General features: G+C 41.5%; 1 protein-coding gene across 6 annotated transcripts in view; it reads left to right on the top strand.

Moving 5' to 3' along the window:
* GAREM1 (GRB2 associated regulator of MAPK1 subtype 1) overlaps positions 1-20973 on the top strand; it is a 233735-nt gene that overhangs the window by 73942 nt on the left and 138820 nt on the right. For all 6 annotated transcript variants that reach the window (XM_086372852.1, XM_086372853.1, XM_086372854.1 and 3 more), the window contains exon 2: positions 6931-7071. In XM_086372852.1, the coding sequence (XP_086228978.1) occupies positions 6931-7071 (141 nt within the window). The remainder of the gene's footprint in view (positions 1-6930; positions 7072-20973) is intronic.

Consider the following 20973-nt stretch of genomic DNA (forward strand, 5'->3'; position numbering starts at 1 on the left):
TTTTGCTGTAGAGTACAGAATGAAGCAGGGCAAAGGCTAACAGAGTTTTGCCAAGAGAATGCACTGGTCATAGCAAACACCCTCTTCCAACAATGTAAGAGAAGACTCTACACATGGACATCACAAGATGGTCAACACCAAAATCAGATTGATTATATTCTTTGCAGCCAAAGATGGAGAAGCTCTATACAGTCAGCAAAAACAAGACCAGGAGCTGATTGTGGCTCAGATCATGAGTGCTTTATTGCCAAATTCAGACTTAAATTGAAGAAAGTAGGGAAGACCACTCGACCATTTGGGTATGACCTAAATCAAATCTCTTACAATTATACAGTGGAAGTGACAAATAGATTCAAGGGATTAGATCTGATAGAGTGCCTGAAGAACTACGAATGGAGTTTCGTGACACTGTACAGGAGGCAGTGATCAAGACCATCCCCAAGAAAAAGAAATGCAAAAAGGCAAAATGGTTGTCTGAGGAAGTCTTACAAATAGCTGAGAAAGGAAGAGAAGCCAAAAGTAAAGGAGAAAAGGAAAGGTATTCCCATTTGCATGCAGAATTCCAAAGAATAGCAAGGAGAGATAAATCCTTCCTCAGTGGTCAGTGCAAAGAAATAGAGGAAAACAATAGAATGGGAAATCCTAGAGATCTCTTCAAGAAAATTAGAGATACCAAGGGAACATTTCTTGCAAAGATGGACACAATAAAGGACAGAAATGGTATGGACCTAACAGAAGCAGAAGATAAGAACAAGTGGCAAGAATACACAGAAGAACTATACAAAAAGATATTCATGACCCAGATAACCACAGTGGTATGATCACTCATGTAGAGCCGGACATTTTGGAATGTGAAGTCAAGTGGGCTTTAAGAATCATCACTACAAACAGAGCTAATGGAGGTGATGGAATTCCAGTTGAGCTATTTCAAATCAGAAAAGATGATGCTGTGGAAGTGCTGCATTCAATATGCCAGCAAATTTGGAAAACTCAGCAGTGGCCACAGGACTGGAAAAGGTCAGTTTTCATTTCAATCCCAAAGAAAGGCAATGCCAAAGAATGTGCAAACTACTGCACAATTGCTCTCAGTTCAGTTCAATTGCTCAGTTGTGTCCGACTTTTTGCAGCCCCATGGAGTGGAGCATACCAGGCTTCCCTGTCCATCACCAACTCCAGGAGCTTACTCAAACTCATGTCCATTGAGTTGGTGATGCCATCCAACCATTTCATCCTCTGTCCTCCCCTTCTCCCACCTTCAATCTTTGCCACTATCAGGGTCTTTTCCAATGAGTCAGTTCTTCACATTCATCTCACATGCCAGCAAAGTAATGCTCAAAATTCTCCAAGCCAGGCTTCAACAGTACGTGAACCATGAACTTCCAGATGTTCAAGCTGGATTTAGAAAAGGCAGAGAGGAACCAGAGATCAAATTTCCAACATTTGTTGGATCATTGAAAAAGCAAGAGAGTTCCAGAAAAAGTTACATATATTCAGTTACATTTATATTCTTTTTCAGGTTCTTTTCCATTATTGATTATTATGATATTTTGAATATAGCCCCCAGTGCTGTTTTTCTTTTTTATATTGAGTAGTGTATATCTGTTAATTCTGAACTCTTAATTTACCCTTCTCCCTCACCTTTCCCCTTTGATAAACATAATTTTGTTTTCTATGCCTGTGAGTCTCTGTTTTGGAAATAAGTTCATTTGTATCATAGTTTTAGATTCCAAACGAAAGTGATACCATATGATATTTGTCTTTCTTTGAGTTATTCCATAGTATGATAATGTCTAAGCCCATCCATATGGCTACAAAAGGCATTATTTCATTCTTTTTTTATGGCTGAGTAATACTCCATTGTATACATATCCCACATCTTCTTTATCCTTTCGTCTCTCAGTGGACATTTAGGCTACTTCCATATGTTAGCTATTGTAAATCGGGCTGCAGTGAACATTAGGGTGCATGTATCTTTTCAAATTACAGCTTTGTCTTTTCCTGATATTTGCCCAGGGATGGGATTGCTGGATCATAAGGTAACTCTGTTTTTAGTTCTTTAAGGAACCTCTTGACTGTTCTCCATCCTGGCTGTAACAGTTTACATTCCCGACAGTTTAGGAGGGTTCCCTTTTCTCCATACCTTCTCCAGCATTTATTGTTTGTAGACTTTTTGATGATGGTTATTCTGATTGATGTGAAGTGAGTAGTCCTTCATTGGCGTTTTGATTTGTATTTCTCTAATAATTAGTGAAATAGCTCAACTGGAATTCCATGACCTCCACTAGCTTTGTTCATAGTGATGCTTTCTAAGGCCCACTTGACTTCACATTCCAGGATGTCTGGCTCTAGGTCAGTGATCACACCATCGTGATTATCTTGGTCGTGAAGCTTTTTGTACAGTTCTTCTGTGTATTCTTGACACCTCTTCTTAATATCTCTGCTTCTGTTAGGTCCATACCATTTCTGTCCTTTATCGAGCCCATCTTTGCATGAAATGTTCCCTTGGTATCTCTAATTTTCTGGAAGAGATCTCTAGTCTTTCCCATTCTGTTGTTTTCCTCTGTTTCTTTGCATTGATCACTGAGGAAGGCTTTCTTATCTCTCCTTGCTGTTCTTTGGAACTCTGCATTCAGATGCTTATATCTTTCCTTTTCTCCTTTGCTTTTCACTTCTCTTCTTTTCACAGCTATTTGTAAGGCCTCCTCAGACAGCCATTTTGCTTTTGTGCATTTCTTTTCTATGGGGATGGTCTTGATCCCTGTCTCCTGTACAGTGTCACGAACCTCCATCCATAGTTCATCAGGCACTCTGTCTATCAGATCTAGTCCCTAAAATCTATTTCTCACTTCCACTGTATAATCATAAGGGATTTGATTTAGGTCATACCTGAATGGTCTAGTGGTTTTCCCCACTTTCTTCAATTTAAGTCTGAATTTGGCAATAAGGAGTTCATGATCTGAGCCACAGTCAGCTCCCGGTCTTGTTTTTGCTGAATGTATAGAGCTTCTCAATCTTTGGCTGCAAAGAATATAATCAGTCTGATTTCGGTGTTGACCATCTTGTGATGTCCATGTGTAGAGTCTTCTCTTGTTTTGTTGGGAGAGAGTGTTTGCTATGACCAGTGCGTACTCTTGGGAAAACTCTATTAGCCTTTGCCCTGCTTCATTCTGTACTCCACGGCAAAATTTGCCTGTTACTCCAGGTATCTCTTGACTTCCTACTTTTGCATTCCAGTCCCCTATAATGAAAAGGATATCTTTTTTGGGTGTTAGTTCTAAAACGTCTTGTAGGTCTTCATAGAACCATTCAACTTCAGCTTCTTCAGAGTTCCTGGTTGGGGCATAGGCTTGGATTACTGTGATATTGAATGGTTTACCTTGGAAAAGAACAGAGATCATTCTGTCGTTTTTGAGATTGCATCCAAGTACTGAATTTCGGGCTCTTTTGTTGACCATGTTGGCTACTCCATTTCTTCTAAGGGATTCTTGCCCACAGAATAGTAGATATAATGGTCATCTGAGTTAAATTCACCCATTCCAGTCCATTTCAGTTCACTGATTCCTAGAATGTCGACATTCACTCTTGCCATCTCCTGTCTGACTACTTCCAATTTGCCTTGATTCATGGACCAAACATTCCAGGTTCCTATTCAATATTGCTCCTTACAGCATCGGACCTTGCTTCTATCACCAGTGACATCGACAACTGGGTATTGTTTTTGCTCTGGCTCCATCCCTTCATTCTTTCTGGAGTTATTTCTCCACTGATCTCCAGTAGCATATTGGGCACCTACCAACCCGGGGAGTTCCCCTTTCAGTATCCTATCATTTTGTCTTTTCATACTCTTCATGGGGTTCTCAAGGCAAGAATACTGAAGTGGTTTGCCATTTCCTTCTCCAGTGGATGTGAACCATGAACTTCCAGATGTTCAAGCTGGTTTTAGAAAAGGCAGAGGAACCAGAGATCAAATTGCCAATATCCTCTGGATCATGGAAAAAGCAAGAGAGTTCCAGAAAAGCATCTATTTCTGCTTTATTAACTATGCCAGAACCTTTGACTGTGTGGATCACAATAAACTGTGGAAAATTCTGAAAGAGATGGGAATACCAGACCACCTGACCTGAGTCTTGAGAAACCTGTATGCCGGTCAGGAAGCAACAGTTAGAATTGTTCATGGAACAACAGACTGGTTCCAAATACGAAAAGGAGTACGTCAAGGCTGTATATTGTCACCCTGCTTATTTAACTTATATGCAGAGTATATCATGAGAAATGCTGGGCTGGAAGAAGCACAAGCTGGAATCAAGATTGCCGGGAGAAATATCAATAACCTCAGATATACAGATGACACCACCCTTATGGCAGAAAGTGCAGAGAACTAAAAAGCCTCTTGATGAAAGTGAAAGAGGAGAGTGAAAAAATTGGCTTAAAGCTCAACATTCAGAAAACTAAGATCATGGCATCCGGTCCCATCACTTCATGGGAAATAGATGGGGAAACAGTGGAAACAGTGTCAGACTTTATTTTGGGGGGCTCCAAAATCACTTCAGATGGTGATTGTAGCCATGAAATTAAAAGACGCTTCCTCACCTTGGAAGGAAAATTATGACCAACCTAGATAGCATATTCAAAAGCAGAGATATTACTTTGACAACAAAAGTCCGTCTAGTCAAGCGTATCGTTTTTCCAGTGGTCATGTATGGATGTGAGAGTTGGACTGTGAAGAAGGCTGAGCACCGAAGAATTGATGCTTTTGAACTGTGGTGTTGGAGAAGACTCTTGAGAGTCCCTTGGACTGCAAGGAGATCCAACCAGTCCATTCTAAAGGAGATCAGTCCTGGGTGTTCATTGGAAGGACTCATGTTGAAGCTGAAACTCCAATACTTTGGCCACCTCATGCGAAGAGTTGACTCATTGGAAAAGACCCTGATGCTGGGAGGGATTGTGGAAAGGAGGAGAAGGGGACGGCAGAGGATGAGATGGCTGGATGGTATCACCGACTCGATGGACATGAGTTTGAGTGAGCTCCAGGAGTTGGTGATGGACAGGGAAGCCTGGCATGCTGTGAATAATGGGGTAGCAAAGAGTCAGACACAACTGAGCGACTGAACTGAACTGAATAGTGATGTTGATTCTTTCCTGTGCCTGTTGGCCATCTGTATGTCTTCTTTGGAGAAACGTCTATTTTGATCTGCCCATTTTTTAATTGGGTTGTTTTTTTGTTATGGAACTATGTGAGCTGTTTGTATATTTTGTAAGTTAATCCCTTGTCCATCACATTGTGAATATTTTCTCTCATTTTGTAAGTTGTCTTTTCATTTTCTTTCTGGCTTCCTTTGCTGTATAAAAGTTCTTAAGTTTGATTAGGTTCCATCTGTTTATTTTTGCTTTTATTTCCATTAGTCTAGGAAGCAGATCCAATAAAATATTGCTGCAACTTATATCAAAAAGGATTCTGCCAATGTTTTCTTCTCTAAGAGTTTGAGAGTTACATGGTGTTACAATTAGGTCTCTAATCCATTTTGCGTTTATTTTTGTATATGATGTTGAAGAATGTTTTAATTTTATTCCTTTACATAGAACTGGCCAATTTTCCCAGAAACACTTGCTATAGAGACTGTGTTTTTCTCTATTGTGTATTCTTGCCTCCTTTGTTGTAGATTAATTAACCATAAGTGTGTGGGTTTATTTCTAGGCTTTCTGTTCTGTTCCATTGATTTATGTGTCTGTTTTTGTACCAGTACAGTACTAAAACATGTAAAGTTTGAAAGGAGATTATAAGCATTTAATCTCAAGTACTGTTTCAACAGAGAGAAATTTAATCACTACAATATAAGTACCAAAAATAAAAAACTAAATTTCTCTCTGTTGAAACAGTACTTGAGATTAAATGCTTATAATCTCCTTTCAAACTTTACATGTTTTAGTACTGTACTGGGCACATTCCCTGGCAGTCCAGCGGTTGGGACTTTATGGTTTTACAGACAAAGGCCTGAGTTCCACTCCTGGTTTAGGGAACTAGGGTCCCATGAGCCATGGTGTACCCAAGAAAAAAAAAAAAGCATAAGCTTTGGAATCTGACCTAGGCTTGAATCCGCACCTTTCTGCTTATTAAATCTGTGCACTTAGACTATACATTTCTGTTTTTAAAAATAATTTTGTTTATTTATTTATCACGTCTGAGCTCGGTCTTCGTTACTGCATGGGCTTTTCTCTAGCTGCAGAGAGCTGGGGCTACTCTGTAGTTGTGGCGTGTGGGCTTCTCACTGCGGTGGCTTCTGTTGTTGTGGAGCATGGGGTCCAGGCCAGGTGGACTTCAGTAGGTGAAGCACGAAGGTGCAGTTGTTGTGGCTTCCCAGCCTCTAGAGACCAGGCTCAGTAGTTGTGGCTCATGGGTTCAGTTGCTCTGAGGCAAGTGGGATCTTCCCAGGTCAGGAATTGAACCCATGTCTTCCATGCAATGGCAGGTGGATTCTTTACCACTGAGCCGCCAGGGAAACCCCTATACTTAACATTCTGAACCTTCATTTTTCTTGTCTATAAAGAAGGAACAATACCTGCCTCATAATGTTCTTCTATTACATTGAAATAATATATATAAAACATTTAATTAGATGTGCTCAGGCTATTGTTGGCACTCAGTATATTTTTATTTTATTATATTATTGTTGAAATACCACTAGGATAGAATGAGGTATTTAAAAATCTCTTTGCAGATAATGGGAAACATTTTTATGGAATCCTGTGTATAGTTGTCAACTTGGCATGGAATGCCTTTTTTTAAATTGCTGATTCAAAAGTGGACTTTATCTCATCTTGGGATGAGCTGTCAACTTCTCCATTAGTGAACTTACAACTAATGAAATTGTGTTGCAGAGAATGGAGTAAGCAGATGCTAATTCTAAGTTTCTTATAAAATTTGTTTTCCAGGAGAATGCGTAGAAGGGCTGCGGGACAATGACTACCTTCTGATCCACTCGTGCCGTCAGTGGACCACCATCACCGCCCACAGCTTGGAGGAGGGGCACTATGTCATTGGGCCAAAGATAGAGATTCCGGTACATTATGCAGGTAAAGCTCCTCTCAAGGGACAGGGCCACGGAAGGGTACTTGAATATGCTAATTTTCTCTCCACAGTGAGAAAATAGGAGTTGTCTATAAACTAGAGGATATAATGACTTGGACAAAGAAGAACAAAACACTTTGGTTACCAGATTCATTTTGTCATAGGAATTTCTAATTAATGCATGTAGTTAAGCATGAATTTTTTTTTTCTTTAATGATCTTGTGCGTTTTTTTAACTTTTTATTTTGTACTGGAGTATAGTCAGTTAACAATGTGAAAGTTTCAGGTGGACTGCAAAGGGACTCCGCCATACATGTACATGTGTGCATTCTCCCCCAGACTCCCCTCCTATCCAGGCTGCCACATAACATTGAGCAGAGTTCCCCGTTAAGCACAAATTCTTCTCAGATATTCATAAAATAAAAATGTTCTGAAGATCTTCTTTGGAAAGGCAGTCCATATGTGTAGGCAGCCTCTGAGCACAAGGATCTCTGAATTAACCTGAGCACAATTTGTGAATGACTTTGATTTCATGGTTTTACAAAATACCATTGCACAAACTAGCATTATAGTCTGGTTTTAAAAGTATTGAAAAGTCAGATACCTGCATATGTCCTTCTGCAAAGGAGCATTTAGAACACAGACAGCAGAGGTGACCTCACTGCTTTAGTTGAATCAGGATAATAGCTACTTTCCTGCCTCACTTGGAATTCTGTTCAGTGTAACATGTCACTGTTGCATTTATTTAACTAATTTTTAACTAGTTTAGTTAACATGTTAACTAAATTTACTGTTATTTAACTAGTTCCTTTCCATGTCATTTAACTAATATTTATTAAGGGCTTTCTAAGTACTAGCACTGTTCTAGGAATTTAGGATCCATCTAGTAGCTTGAATGCATTTTCAATAGTGGCAGTTTATACATGCAGTTTTTAAAAAGCATTTTAAAAAGCATATATATATATATATATCCTACACTTCCTTCTGTTCCTTATAATTCATTATGTGAAGGATCTTTTTCTTTTTCTCTAGTATCATTAATGTTTCAAAAGTCTGTAGCAGGATGCCCTAGACTGCTGTTATGTTTTTGAGCGAAACCTCTGCATTGCCCAGAGAGTTGTCTGTTTGGAAAAGGGGCTTCACTGTATTCCCACTGCCTAGAACAGCAGTAAATGGTATGTGTTCAGTAAATATTTATGGGATGTAAGAATGGTTTGGTCCCCTTTTTATTTCTAGGAGTCTTTATTGCTGGATATGACCTAGGGGTCACTAAACTTCTCAAAATCCTTATTACAGAAAAAATTTTAAGAAAAGATTTCTGTTGCCTGAAACTCTGTCCTAGAATTCTCTTTCCCAGCTGTGGGAGTAGCCTTCATAGAAAAAGGAGGAACATATAGCTACAGAAAGTGTTAAGAGTGATATTGGGAGCCAGGCAAAGGGACAGAGAATGAGAGCGAGCCTCCACCTGCCTGGTCTCTCCTGCCAGTGGTCACACGACAGGTGAGTTCCATGCTAGTTTTAGCCGAACCAAAATTATGGTTCCTGTACTTCATGGAAAACCAAGAAGGAAGATGTAAGGTTGTGATTCAGATGAATAAATTTACCTAATCTGTTGTGTTCTTTTAGCAGATTGACTTTTAGTCTTTCCCCCAAACCCTTGTGAATAGCTCTGTGACATCGCTTGTCCCAAACGAATGTTGTCATTTGATCAGATGTGCAGATTTCTTTAGAGACCCCATACACCACCAGTCTCTCTAACTTTCTGCTCAAAGCTCTCATGCTCTGATTCTAGTCCACTTCTCCAAACTTAACTTTTCCACTCTGAAGAGTGGGCCTTCCCCTCTGGCTAGTCACCTTCCTGTGTCCTGGACATTCTGAGTACTTTTCCGTGTAACCACTCCCCGGCCAGAGTTGCCTTCCTCAGCTGTGCTTCCGTCAGAGCCTGTCGTTGCATCAGGAGGCTGCTGGCTCCCCCAACTTGTCCCCATGTTGTCTCCTGATGTGCTTACCTTGTATCACATGCATTTGGCACACGTCCTCAGGTTTCACTCCATTACCTCTTCCTTGTACTTGTGCTTAGGCACTCGGTCATGTCCACTCTTTGTGACCCCATGGACTGTGGCCCACTTGGCTTCCCTGTCCATCAGATTCTCCAGGCAAGAATACGGGTGTGGATTGCCATTTCCTCCTCCAGGGGATCTTCCTGACCCAGGAATCAAACCCATGTCTCCTGTGTCTCCTGCTTTGCATGCAGATTCTTTACCTGCTGAGCCATTGCATGTACCCATATCTCCACTTGCCAGTTGGACTGTACACTCCTTAACAAGTGAGACTAATTCAAAAGGCCTTTGTGAGTCCTTTGGATCTGTACACAAAAGATACAGTTCTTTATGGCTGTGGATGTTCCATCCAGGGATCTCAAACTTGGCTACATATCTGGGAATCACCTGGGAAGCTTTAAAAATGACTGATGCCCAGTTCCACATCCAAGGTTCTGTTTAATTGGCTTTGAGTGTGGGCTGAGCATCAGGGTTTTTAATAGCTCCTCTTGTTATTCAGCCAAGGTTGGAAATCCTTTGTTCTGGAGTGGGCATTCACTGTGTCAGATGATGAGATTTCCCCAAACACCTGCAAATACTTGCAAATGTTTTGTTGTTCTAAATATATATATTTTTTACATTCATCTTCCGTTGGGATAAAAAATGGTATGCGGACAGCTTACTGTTTATCTGCAAGGAAAGTGATAGTGCACTTAATTGGGAACCCCAGGCAGTATATTGCAAATGATACTTTTTCATTTTTAAAGTAAAGTTAAAGACTAAAAGGAAATATGAGCACTAAGATTCCACCACTTTACATGAAAAGAAAGAAAACATATTAAAGGAAGAAAAATTTGAAATGGAACTGTCTTAGTTCAAGTTGCTGTAACAAAATTCCATAGACTGGTGGGATTGTAAATAACAGAAATTTCTTTCTTGAGAAGTCCAAGATCAAAGTGCCAGTAAGTCTGATGTCTGGTGAGAGCCCACTTTCTGGTTTTCAGATGGTTATTTTCTTGCTGTGTCCTCATATGGTAGAGAGAGAGAGAGAGAAAGAAGAGAGAGATCGAGAGTGAGAGAAAACAATCAGCTTTCCTGAGTCTTTTCTTACAAGGGCACTAATCTCATTCATGAAGGCTCCACCCTCAGGACTAATTGCCCTCCAAAGACCCCACCTCCAAATTCCATCACATTGGGGATTTAGCCTTCAGGATCTGACTTTGGGAGAATGTAAACATTCAGTCCATAGCAAGGAACCAGTGTTTTATGAGACTTGATAAAATCATTTCAAAGAACATCCTCAGGTATATTTTATTTCAAAGGATTTATGACCAAGTCCAGCCTTTGGAAGAAAGAGAGCATAAAGTAAATAGTGGAGGCTAAAAATACCATTTATGTCTCTGGTTTAGTAGGGTTCTAATTTTCGTTAGTAAAAGAAACACTTATTCATGCATATTTCACTAATTTGTTATAACTTCATTTACATTGAGAGTCATCACTCATTCTTTGAGAAAAATAATTAATTAAATACGTTTGATGTAGGAATAAAATCTACCAGCTTTGTAATCAGCCTAGTTGGATTCCTGATTCTGCCACTTACTGTGTGTATTTGGGCAAGTTACTCCACCTCTCTGGATCTCAATTTCCTCATCTATAAAGTGGAGACAATGAGTGCCTTTCTCTTTGGGTGGTTGTGAAGATTAAAAGAGGTGATGCAAGTGAAGCACCTTTCTGAGTGCTTGTTTGTATAGTCACTCAGTCGGGTCTGACTCTGCAACCCCATGGACTGTAGCCCTGCAGGCTCCCCAGTCCATAGGATTCTCCCAGGCAAGAATACTGGAGTGGGTTGCCATTTCCTTCTTCAGGGGGTCTTCCCAACTCAGTAATCATACCCCAGTGTCCTGCATTGCAGGCAGATTCTTTACCACTGAGTGAAGTGGGAAATGCTTACTATTAATACTTCCCAAGTGCTCCATGGTGTTAATGGTGGTGATTATCACAGCACAATGTTTCTGAAGATTTAACTCTTTGTTTTGAAGTGCAGATTACAAGTTGAATTACTTTGAGTTGAATGCTCATTAAAGCAGACTGACACCCCTCAGAGCTGTTTTGGCTACTTTTTGTTGTTGTTGTTGTTTTAAACTTATTTTGAGGCTGCAATAGTATGATATATTCCTTTATATTATTTACCCAATTTGGACCATTATTTTGCCATGTTTGTTGTATTCTTTTCCTCCATCTCTTTCTCTACATGCAGGCACACACCCACACACACACCCATATTATTTATTTATTTATCCCAAATCTTTGGAGCAGACCACACGCATCCCCCTTGTACTTTATTATATGGTTCCTAAAAACAAGGATATCCTCTTATGTAACCACAGTACTGTCAGCAAATTCAGGACATTTAATACTTTGATTTAATCTGCAGTGCACGTTCCAGTTTTGTCATTTGTCCCAATAATATTCTTTTCCCTCCAGGACAGCATCTAGTCTGAGACCACTTACTGGTTTTTCCTATCATGTCCCTTTAGTCTCCTTATTTAATCTGGGACCGTTCCTCAGCCTTTCTCGTGTTTCTTGACAATCTAGAAGCATGTAGGCAAGTTGCTTTTTAGAATAACCCTCACTTTGGGTTCCACAGTCTCTTCATGATTAGACTGAGATTATGCACTTTGGGCTGGTTGTGTCCTCCTCGGTGAGATCACACCTGGAGACACAGGTGTCCCTCTGTCCCTTACTGGTGACCTTGATTTTGATCACTTGGTTAAGACGTCTGATTTCTCTGCTGTATAATTAGCATGTGCTTTGTGTTACTGGGAAGTTTGAAAGAAGATTCTTTGAGATTCTGTGGGTATCCTGTTCCTTCTCTAACTCCCTACCCCGTTTTATTGAGCAGTTGTTGATGATACCTGTCTGATTCAATTTTTACTTTGAAGGTGGTAAAATAGTGCATTTCTAACATAACTCCATCATTCCTTCTTCCGTGTGTTGTCATTCTACTGTAAGGAAGAGCTGTCCCTCCCTCCCACTGTGCCCTTACTTACCTGTTATTATCAGCATGGAGTTACGGATTCTTACTTCATGCAGGGGGTCAAAATATCTTCCTGTCCTTGTTTATTTTGATGCTCGACTTGTCCAGATTTTGCCATTTGGGTACAAGTTGGCCCATCCATCTTTATGACTTGCCCCCTTTGTCCTTATTTTCTGGTGGCAGCTGTTCTTCTCCTTCTCCGTGTACCATTTCCGTCAGGGCCACTGCACTGTGCTGTCCCAGGCAACACCCCTTACTTTGTGGTCTCTCTAAACGGTGTCCCTTGGAGTTGTGCAGTACACAGCCTAGGCAGCCATACACAGCTCTGTTCACATATATTCCAAAAAATAGCAGACCTCAGCATTTTTAGAAAAATCACAATCCCGAGTGCCTTTCCCATATTTTTAATCAGAGATTTTCATGAAAGTCTTCATGTGAAAAGAAATACTGTCATAAAATTTTCAGAGAAGAGAAATACGACTTGAAGTTCTTATCAGAATTACACTCTCACGTGGTGGTGATAAGAATCACCTTACTCTGAATTCTGAAATTATTAGGTGTGCTTTGAGAAAAAAAAATAAAGACGTCCCTCTTTCTGATGAAGTAAATTTTTTATTTGGAATAAAAAGAATTTTCTTGGTTTAACAAACAGTTGATTCCGAGAGAGAGAATGTGTTTAGTCAGCATCACGTATTTTGCTAACAGCAGAGAAACCACTCAAGAAAAATTGGCATAGGGTTTAGAAATGTGATGGCCACTTTGACACACGTTTTAGTCAAAAGGCATCACAGATCAATTTTATCCAAGCTCTAACTTCTTGTTGCTACCGAAAGGGCAAAGATTTCCTAAGGAATGTACAATGGGGAATTCGGAATTTTTATGCATACTCAGGCCATCTAAACTCCTGCCTGGCCTACTCCACTCATAACTCACCCTGAACATCTCTTACCTCCCCAGTTTATCTTGACTTGTTAAATGACAACAACAAAACAAAACAAAAATTTCTTTTTAAGAAAAAGGAACCTAGTGCAACTTAATTATAGCCAATAGTTTGTAAAGATGAATGATCTCCCTTTAACAGTTCAGATTTCTCTTCATCAAATTCCTTTTGTCTCTACAGTTCAGAGCGATCGGTCAAGCTCACTCAACATTGCTTACACTAAAGCAAGTGTCTCGGGTTTAGGCTGAACCTTCCTAGGGTATTAACCCTGATTTAGTATTCACAATTTGACATTTTGTCCGTTAAAACTAATGTAAACTTCAGACTCCACAAAAAGCTGAATATGCTCTTGCCTCTGGAATTTGCCCTTTTAAGCTCCAAGTTTCCAACTTATAAAATGGAGATTTTCCTTAGAAAATGTTGTGAACATTCTCTGAGCTCTAATTTGCGTTATTGACTCAACAGCTTCCCTACCTCAAGATGAGTACTAAATAATGTTACCTCCTCATTCTCACCTCTCCTGAAAACTAACCAGGAAGAGCTGTCCAGGGACAGAGCTCTGAGAAGTCAGATGAATCAGAATGTGAGGTGTCTGTGTACCCATGGTCCACCACTTGGGGAAGTAGTGGGATTCTGCCTGGGTTTATGAAAATGCACATCATTCAGTGGCATGCTTGGTGTCTTCACCAAACAGACTGCCACTTGAACATAAGCATTTGAGATAAACGCCAGCCACATTTGGCTTCTATTTTTAAATTCTCAGCCTTCTGCAAATCCAGTAACTCTTTAATAAGCTAAAATAATCTCAGTACTTCCCTCCTCCGGTCAATCCTAAAGGAAATCAACCCTGAATATTTGATGCTGAAGCTGAAACTCCAGTACTTGGCCATCTGATACAAACTGCCAGCTCATTGGAAAAGACCCTGATCCTGGGAAAGATTGAAGGCATGAGGAGAAGGGGGTGACAGAGGATGAGATGGTTAGATGGCATCACCGACTCCATGGACATGAATTTCAGCAAACTCCAGGAGATAGTAAAGGGCCGGGTTGCTGGCATGCTGCAGTTCAGTTCAGTTCAGTTCAGTTGCTCAGTCGTGTCTGACTCTCTGTGACCCCATGAATCGCAGCACGCCAGGCCTCCCTGTCCATCACCAACTCCCGGAGTTCACCCAGACTCATATCCATCGAGTCAGTGATGCCATCCAGCCATCTCATCCTCTGTCGTCCCCTTCTCCTCCTGCCCCCAATCCCTCCCAGCATCAGAGTCTTTTCCAATGAGTCAACTCTTCGCATGAGGTAGCCAAAGTACCGGAGTTTCAGCTTTAGCATCATTCCTTCCAAAGAAATCCCAGGGCTGATTTCCTTCAGAATGGACTGGTTGGATCTCCTTGCAGTCCAGGGGACTCTCAAGAGTCTTCTCCAACACCACAGTTCAAAAGCATCAATTCTTCGGCACTCAGCCTTCTTCATAGTCCACCTTTCACATCCATACATGACCACAGGAAAAACCATAGCCTTGACCAGACGAACCTTTGTTGGCAAAGTAATGTCTCTGCTTTTGAATATGCTATCTAGGTTGGTCATAACTTTCCTTCCAAGGAGTAAGCGTCTTTTAATTTCATGGCTACAGTCACCATCTGCAGTGATTGTGGAGCCCCCCAAAATAAAGTCTGTCACTGTTTCCACTGTTTCCCCATCTATTTCCCATGACGTGATGGGACCGGATGCCATGATCTTCGTTTTCTGAATGTTGAGCTTTAAGCCAACTTTTTCACTCTCCACTTTCACATTCATCAAGAGGCTTTTTAGTTCCTCTTCACTTTCTGCCATAAGGGTGGTGTCATCTGTATATCTGAGGTTATTAATATTTCTCCCAGCAATCTTGATTCCAGCTTGTGCTTCTTCCAGTCCAGCGTTTCTCATGATGTACTCTGCATAGAAGTTAAATAAGCAGGGTGACAATATACAGCCTTGACGTACTCCTTTTCCTATTTGGAACAAGTCTGTTGTTCCATGTCCAGTTCTAACTGTTGCTTCCTGACCTGCATACAAATTTCTCAAGAGGCAGATCAGGTGGTCTGGTATTCCCATCTCTTTCAGAATTTTCCACAGTTTATTGTGATCCACACAGTCAAAGGCTTTGGCATAGTCAATAAAGCAGAAATAGATGCTTTTCTGGAACTCTCTTGCTTTTTCCGTGATCCAGTGGATGTTGGCAATTTGATCTCTGGTTCCTCTACCTTTTCTAAAACCAGCTTGAACATCAGGAAGTTCATGGTTCACATATTGCTGAAGCCTGGCTTGGAGAATTTTCAGCATTACTTTACTAGCATGTGAGATGAGTGCAATTGTGTGGTAGTTTGAGCATTCTTTGGCATTGCCTTTCTTTGGGATTGGAATGCAAACTGACCTTTTCCAGTCCTGTGGCCACTGCTGAGTTTTCCAAATGTGCTGGCATATTGAGTGCAGCACTTTCACAGCATCATCTTTCAGGATTTGGAATAGCTCAACTGGAATGCCATCACCTCCACTAGCTTTGTTCGTAATGATGCTTTCTAAGGCCCACTTGACTTCACATTCCAGGATGTCTGGCTCTAGGTCAGTGAAAACACCATCGTGATTATCTGGGTCATGAAGATCTTTTTTGTACAGTTCTTCTGTGTATTCTTGCCATCTCTTCTTAATATCTTCTGCTTCTGTTAGGTCCATACCATTTCTGTCCTTTATTGAGCCCATCTTTGCATGAAATGTTCCCTTGATATCTCTAATTTTCTTGAAGAGATCTCTAGTCTTTCCCATTCTGTTGTTTTCCTCTTTTTCTTTGCATTGATCGCTGAAGAAGGCTTTCTTAACTCTTCTTGCTATTCTTTGGAACTCTGCATTCAGATGCTTTTATCTTTCCTTTTCTCCTTTGCTTTTCGCTTCTCTTCTTTTCACAGCTATTTGTAAGGCCTCCCCAGACAGCCATTTTGCTTTTTTGCATTTCTTTTCCATGGGGATGGTCTTGATCCCTGTCTCCTGTACAATGTCACGAACCTCTTTCCATAGTACATCAGGCACTCTATTTATCAGATCTAGGCCCTTAAATCTATTTCTCACTTCCACTGTATAATCATAAGGGATTTGATTTAGGTCATACCTGAGTGGTCTAGTGGTTTTCCCTACGTTGTTCAGGGGGTCGCAAAGAGTCAGACACAGCTTAGCGACTGAACATCAACAACAGCTTCCCTCCTAGCTACAAATGTACACAAATAAGTAACAGTGAAGCCCAAGGTTAGTTAGAATTGCTTATGAAATCTGCAAGGCCCTTAGCAAGCACCTGCATTTATATCAGCAGTACCTGTTTTTAAAAATGCAGGATGTGCAGTGTCTGTCTCTCAGGCAAAATTATAGTAATGTGGTATCTAACATTAACCTTGAATTGTAATCACTGAACAAAAGAAAATGTTGAAACAAGCTAATTTTATTCTCCTGGGTTGTGAGTTTAATTAGTGTGAATCATCCATTTATAAAAGTAACTACTTGTGTAGAGCAGTATGTGTACTTTCTCTGTTTTATGGTATAAAGCTTATGTGATAAAATGGAAAGTAACCAGTCTGTCTTTTAAAAAGTCCTCAGCACAAATATTGGGCTTCCGAGGTGCATCAGTGGTAAAGAATCCACCTGCCAGTGCAGGAGACTTGGGTTCGATCCCTTAGTCAGAAGATTCCCTGGAGAAGGAAATGGCAATCTTGCTTGGGGAGTCCCATGGACAGAGAAGCCTGGTGGGCAATACTCCAATGGTTTGCAAAACAAAAAAAAAAAGAGTCAAAGATGACTTAATAACTAAATAATAACCACAGTACATGGCAAGCGGTATTATCCCAACCAGTTTTGCCAGTACCAGTAATAAATATTAGCTAAGAAATAACCCTTTTTCATAATTGAATCTTTAGGTCACAGTTAGCAATAACTTAATTTTATTTAGTGCTTGCTCTTGTTGCTTCCCTAGTGGCTCAGACGGTAAAGAATCTGCCTGCAACGGGAAAGACCTGGGTTTGATCACTAGATTGGAAGATCACCTGGAGGAGGGCATGATAACCCACTCCAGTACTCTTGCCTGGAGAATCCCCATAAACAGAGGAGCCTGGCGGGCTTCAGGCCATGGGGTTGCAAAGAGTCGAACATGACTGAGCAACTAAGCACATATTCTCTTGTTGGGCTTCCCTGGTGGCTCAGCGGTAAAGAATCTGCCTACAGTGCAGGAGACACAGGAGGTGCGGGTTCAGTCCCTGGGTTGGGAAGATCCCCTGGAGGAGGGTAATGGCAACCCGCTCCAGTATTCTTACACTGGAAATCCCGTGGACAGAGGAGCCTGGTGAGTTGTGGCCAATGAGGTCACAGAGTCAGACACGACTGAAGCAACTAACCACGCACACACATTACATTCTCTTGCTAATTTAGCATTTTGCTTGTATGTCTTCATGTAGCTTTCACAACAAACCCACGAGGCAGGTTCTATTTTCTGTATTTGTGCACCAATGAGAACTGAAGTTTAAAGACATTGAGGATCTTGTAATATTACCCAGCTAATGGGTGTGATTGGAACCCAGGACTTGCAGCTCCACAACCTGTTTCCCCCACTGCAGTTCCTCTTGAATGTGCTAGAAGGCACTTCCACATGGAAGTCATCCCGACCACCACAGAAAAGAGAGATCTTTTAGAATTTGCTGGTAAATTTACTGAAGCTTCTGCTTTTCTCTGCTTTCACCCAGCTCCCCACGTGTATTCTGACTCTAGGGGAAAACTAAGGAAACATATATTTATCTTGACCTTTTCTTTTTTTTTTTTTTTAAATGCGGGCCCGCGGGCCCGGCTGCGGCGGCCGCTGCGGCTCTCGAGGCGCGCTTGTCGGGGGCGGCGGCGGGGCGGAGGCACGGGGGCTGGCGCCTCACGGCCCGCCCCCATCGTGCGGCGAGCGGCGGACGGGCGGGCTGGAGGGCCGGGGGCGCGCGGTCCTATCTTGACCTTTTCTAGATTTATATGTCATCTGCATACAGGTGACGTTCTCATCTCTCAAGTAAATTACAGAAAGTAGCAAAGACAGAAGAGCTGCATGGAGAGCCCTGGGCCGGGGAGGGGATGGAGGGAACGTGGGGGGCTTCCTACCCAAGTCTGGAGGCCGGGGAGAGGGTCTTTTAAGTGTGACTGAGGACATTGGTGGTCTTCTGATGGACAGTCTCAATGAGTAAATGGGAGAAAAATCAGACTTAACGAGGGGGTTAAAAATGAGTGGAAGGTGAGACAGCAGGCATGAATAACTATGTTTGTCACAGTATGTTAAAGAAAAGCTAAGGGAGAGGACATAGGAGTGAAAGGCTTCTGATCTTTTTTTTTTTTTTTTTTTTTTAACAATAACAGAGTTGGAGGCATCTTTCTTGGTTGGAGGATTACTCAAGAGAGGATAAAGGGGGAAACTAATTAATAGCCCAGCGTCTAGGAAGTTGTCTCTGCGGTTGTTTCCACTTCTTCATGATGCAGTTGGTGTAGCTACTGTGACATAGGGTTTGTGGTCAGAGGTCGGATGAATTGTTTCTTTCACACTTGGGTGTCGCCCAGATGTTTTAACTCAAAACAAAGATAAAGAACTTAATGTAAGCATCCACCTTTGACAGAAGAATGACTTGAGGATTGTTGTCAGCCTTTGGTATAGTTTTCTAGTTTTACTTCTAAATACTTAAGAATAATAACCCAAGTAAACTAGAATGTGAATGGCATTCATCCTGAGATGATACAAGGGAATTATCTTGATTTTGTGTTAGGTGTGATTCTAGTGTCACAGTTTTGAAGGAAAACATCCTTGTTTGTTAGAGACACACTGAATTATTTAGGGGAAGGGGAATATGATTTTCATATGTAAAATACTTCAAACATCAACATAGATGAATATTGGGCAGGCTGTTAAAGTTGTTTAGTCTAGGTAAAGGGTAGAGGGTATTCATTTTTTGTATGTTTCAAAATTTTTTGTAATAAAAAGGGGAAAAGGACTCCCTGACGACAACCAGCAGCAAAGTGAATTTTTGTGTCCAACTCTTCGGTGGTATTCTTAACGAAACCACCCCTACCTCAGTCCTTGAACCCTACTTACAGTCTTAAGTAACTTCTGGAGGGTGAAAGTTCACCTTTCCCTGGGTTGTTCTGTTCCAGGGTCAAGTGTAGAAACAGGCCAGTGCGAGGTGAACCAGAGAGAAATGATTCCCTTTTCGCCACGTGGTGGAACCATCCCCAGCCTCCTTTGGGGGCTTGATTGCTCCCAGTCCGTCAGCTCCCAGGGGTTGACGGAGTTGGTGGTGATAATTTAAGTATAGAGGAGAGGGGGTGGGTGGGTGTGTGTGTAAGTTGAGTGAGATTTGAGAAGAAAGGAAATGTTTCTCATTAAATTCTTTTTCATTAGTTTCCCCTTAAAATCAGAGCTCTATGGGAGAATGGAAAGGGGGCGTATGAGTAAATGCGGGGCAGAGTCAGTGTCACAGTATGCGGCTTTTCTTCATCTATAAACATGGGTACAAAACTGGCATAAAATATTTGAGGATCCCTCGATTGCTATTTTCACTGCCTGTGTACTCTCAGAATCCTTGAAAATCACATACAGAAAACCTAGGCTCTGAAATGTAAAACAGAGAGGGTATGCAAACAGGGGTGGTGTTGAGAGTTCAAAACTCCAGGCTGCTGTTCTCTCTTTTTTCTCCCCACCCCCCCCAGCTTATATGTCAGTCCCGAATGGAAGGTTAGTACTTGAAAGAGGATCACTCCAGCTCCAGTCTGGTTTAACCTATGAGATGATGTGATTAACATCAGGTGGAAAGTTTGAACAAGCTGCCTGTAACCACGCTGTTAATGGGGTGTTTATAACATGGGTGGGGATGGGTTCGTCTCACTTCGTAATTTGATTTCCATGTTGGATTTGTACCTCCGAGAGGTGGTGTGACCTTTTCAAAGGTTCCCTTTCGGCTTTTAAGAATTGCTTTGAGGGTTTTTTTTGTTTTTTTGTTTTTTTTTTCTTTGCGGAAAACAGGCTTCATATGTTCCAAAACTGATGCAGTGCTGGTAAAGCTTCATGAAGTCACTTTGCTCCATTTCTTAGATTTGGAGTCACTTACCTTTATGACTCACCCTCCAGGACAGTCGTGTGCTGGCCTTCTGTTAAACCTCTTACCCAACTGGGGAGTTGTCAGGTGTGCTATCCACAGTAAAACGATGCACCTCGTGTACCGTGTGAGCCTTTCTGACATTTAGGGCGAGAAGGAGATGATTCAGACACTCACATGTGCTTTTTTCCCGGAAGATGTACCTCAGCAAGGCCTCCAACCTGTTAGGACTGGTTTACAGAACATCATGGGGTTTTGTCCCTAAGACTGAGTCAAGCCAATGAGTGAGCGTGAGACAAATGAGAAACACAGAGCTTTTACCTTCTACATGTGAAAAATTGTTGTAGGTAAATGAGATGCCATGGGCACATCAGTGTTTGAAATATTCCATGTCTCCCCTCATGTCTTCTTTTGCATCCCATGAGCTTAATACTCAGTGGCCGTTGCATCTTTCTGTACAGTCCTTCACAGCATTTTCATCACCTTGGCGTTCTTTAGTTTTCTTTGTAAATTTTATTTTGTCTGTGCTGCACACTGTGTTGCAGTGTGTGGGCTCAGTAGTTGCAGGGCTCTGGCTTAGTCGCTCTGCAGTGTGCAGGGTCTTAGTTACCCGACCAGGGATCAAACCCGTGTCCCCCGAGTTGAAAGGTTGATTCGTAACCACTGGACCACAGGGAAACCCCTCAGCTTTCTTTCTTGTAGTAGTGAAGCCAGTCACCCAGAGAGGGAAATTTCAGTCCCTTGTCCACCTCATGCCTTTTTCTC

The sequence above is a fragment of the Bos grunniens genome, chromosome 24, assembly GCF_055505025.1.
Source record: "Bos grunniens cultivar Pamir isolate PY7600 chromosome 24, Bosgru_T2T1.0, whole genome shotgun sequence".
Lineage (NCBI taxonomy): Eukaryota > Metazoa > Chordata > Mammalia > Artiodactyla > Bovidae > Bos > Bos grunniens.